At 43.6% G+C, this 3,023-nt stretch overlaps 1 protein-coding gene across 7 annotated transcripts in view; it reads left to right on the top strand.

The window, feature by feature from the left end:
• The first annotated feature begins 611 nt into the window (after positions 1–611).
• KDM6A (lysine demethylase 6A) overlaps positions 612–3,023 on the top strand; it is a 176,430-nt gene continuing 174,018 nt past the window's right edge. For 6 of the 7 annotated variants that reach the window (XM_019529051.1, XM_019529050.1, XM_019529046.1 and 3 more), the window contains exon 1: positions 613–749. In XM_019529051.1, the coding sequence (XP_019384596.1) occupies positions 620–749 (130 nt within the window). In that variant the 5' untranslated portion in view covers positions 613–619. Of the gene's footprint in view, positions 750–3,023 lie in introns of all 7 variants that reach the window. The other variant, XM_019529052.1, reaches the window with a different exon arrangement.

The following is a 3,023-nucleotide window of genomic DNA, read 5'->3' as shown; positions in this document are numbered from 1 at the left end:
GTAACAGGCACTGCATGCTGTGGGACAGCACTAGCAGGGACCATGGATCCCCAGGCTGCCTGCCTCATGCACATGTGCAGGTGGATGCTACCCTACCCCACTGTACCATGCGCAAGTTGGCACTCCCTTATGTGGCATGGCACCCTTGTGGCACTGCACTGCACAGCTGTCCCAGGCTGCCAGCTCTCTTGGCACTGGGGGGGCTGTGATACGCCACCCTGCCTTTTGGGACGAGGGCATGCAGCAGAAGGGAGAGGGAGTCATGAGACTCTTGTTGCAGTTGCTTGCTACTGCTGGAGCAGAAAGTACAATGGTAGCTGTGTGGGAACCTGGGGGGCTATGTGTTAATCGCTCGTGGGCTTTCGGTTGCCAGTTCGACAGCCTGTCCTTTATAAGAGTGGCAGATTTGTTTTTGAATCGGTAGCATTTTTAATATTGTGATCTCCTTATTGTTCTGGCTTTAAAATCAAGAACAATCATGTTAAAGTAGGTCTTTTTGCTTATTACTGGTAGCTGCAGATTTTACTTTTGGATAATAGTACTACGTTTGACAAAGAGTTTATAATAGAAATAAAATATGTTATAATATACTGTACAACTTGGTTTATCATTTAAAAAAATGTTTGTACTTTTTTTTCAGGCTGTTCGCTGCTATGAATCGCTAATATTGAAAGCTGAAGGAAAGGTCGAGTCTGATTTCTTTTGTCAGTTAGGTCACTTCAACCTCTTATTGGAAGATTATCCAAAAGGTAAGCCTTCTATCACTTTTTAAGCTTCAGTTCGGTAACTATACTACTTTCAGTCCCCCTGCCTCATTTGATTATGGTAACACCAGATATCCAGAAATATCGGGTTACTTGGTATAATGATTTAAGCACTTTTTATTGGTTTGCACTATGCTTCAAAGTCAGTAACAAAAATAGTGTGTGTCACTATAACAAGGAATAGTTTTGGAAGAAGGGGATTAAAATAAAATGCTTTCAGTTTTTTCTTTATAAAACATTAGTACTGGTTCATGGATAAGTATGAACATTATACAGGCTTACATAATAATATGGTGTGCTCCATTTATTTTGGTGTTTAAATTTTTCAGCAAGAAATTAGGACTATGGTGTAATCATAAACATATGACCAAAATAGGCATAGATGGGGTGACCAAAGTGGACGTCCTGGAAATAAAATAAACGTATATCTGGCAAAAATGCAACTCAGATTTCTAACCTAGCTGATCTTTGTGTGGCACTAGACCCAAGGAAAAAGATGGGGACAAAGCAGCATTTTCTCTCTTTCTATAACTGTGAACAGCCAGGAACCAGTTCTTAGCTCAGGATGTAATTTTTAGTAGTTGCAGAACTCCTCTAATTTATGCTGACTACAAAAAAAAGCATTGTTTTGGTAAAACTCAAGGTATTCTAGTCATATATGCACTACTGCTTATATGCAGTTCTGGTATCTCCCTTATGTAGTAGCTTTCAGTGTATCCAGCAATAAATAGACAAACAAACTAAAAAAAATAATTTCCAGGCTTCATTTAGCTGTCATTATCTTCATCTTTCACAGACTTTTCAGCTTTGGATCATTTGAAAGCTGTGTTACTAAAACAGTTACTGGCAAGACTTGTCCAGTGCTAGTTCAGTTGTTGAGTTTAGGCTCCGATCTACAGTAGGAACGTGGAGTCTGATTGCTGTCATTTAAAAAAAACACTCCTCCCCCCCAACCCGCCCAAAAACAAACAAACAAACATGCTTTATTACATGCTTTACTGGAAGCAGCAGTACATTACTTCAACCCAGCTTTCCTGCATCTAAAAAGATCAGGTGCTTCAGCAGGGCTCTTTTTACGCTTTTAGGTAAGAATAATTCAATCAGCTATTAGATAAAAGCACCAAAAAAGCCCAATGAAGTGCCTGATCTTTACAGCCATCAGGTGAGCTGGGTTGAAGTAACTTGCTGCCTCTTATGTGCATATACAGGGCCCAGCGCAGGAATGCGCCAAGCTTAAAATAAAATACTGTTTGTTTGTTTGTTTGTTTTTAACATCTGGAAAGCTCCTGGAAAATGGTAAAATAGCCATTTTACTTCACTCCAGCACCAGATGGAGAGAACAGTTTTTAACATTAGTGTGTTGTTTTAATCTCAGAGGGTAGAGACAATATTAAATATGGTCTTCCTGCAAACATAGGAGCGGCTGTGGACAGCAGACTTCTCAAGAATCTGATAGATACTTTCTAAGAAGGTGGGTTGGGGGACTTCACAAATGGAAATATCTCAACACGGCAAAATGGTCCTTTTATTTTTTGGTTTTCTATGGATAACTTGACCACTTACCACTAGTATGTATCACTGGTAACACCCTTAACTTGGTTTGGTCGTTAGGGGTTGGAATCTCTTGGATGGACAAACATTTAGATGGACATAAGATTTGTAGATCTTTCATTTCTCCTTGAGTTTTATTTTAACTAAAACTAGTGAATTGCCCATCAAGAATGATGTGGGAAAGGGGGTGGGCAGGCATGGAGTGCTACCACCAACCACTCTGTGCTGCTGTCACCTCCCAGGAGCAGGGATGGGGGGGTGGAACTTGCCACACCATTCCCTCTCTCCCCTTCTGCCAGCACCCTGCGCCACTGCTGCCTCCAGCACTGCTGGCTTCTCCCCCTAGCCCTGCTCCTTAGAGGTGGCAGAATGCTGCCATGACAGTAGGGATGGAGTGTAGGGGTGAGGCCAGCAGCCAGGGAAATTTGTGGCAGGAGTGAACATATCCCAGTTGCTCAGACAGTGAGGCTTCCCATGCCTCTTTGCCTGAGGACAAAGGGGGGCGGTCGTGGTGGTGGTGCTCCCCCCAGTGTCCACCAGAACAGCTGGCAGGGAAAGGGAAGCAGCAGGTGGGGAGGGGAGCGGGGTGGGAGGAGACAGAAGGTGGAGTCACGGTGGCAGCTGTTGTCAGGACTGAGGAATGGGGAGGGAGTAGGGAGGGGGGCCCTGACAACAGCCAGCAGGGATGGGGAGGCTGTGCAGGCTGGG

Source organism: Crocodylus porosus, unplaced genomic scaffold, assembly GCF_001723895.1.
Source record: "Crocodylus porosus isolate Cpor-Errol unplaced genomic scaffold, CroPor_comp1, whole genome shotgun sequence".
Lineage (NCBI taxonomy): Eukaryota > Metazoa > Chordata > Crocodylia > Crocodylidae > Crocodylus > Crocodylus porosus.
This window is presented reverse-complemented; position numbering and strand designations above follow the sequence as displayed.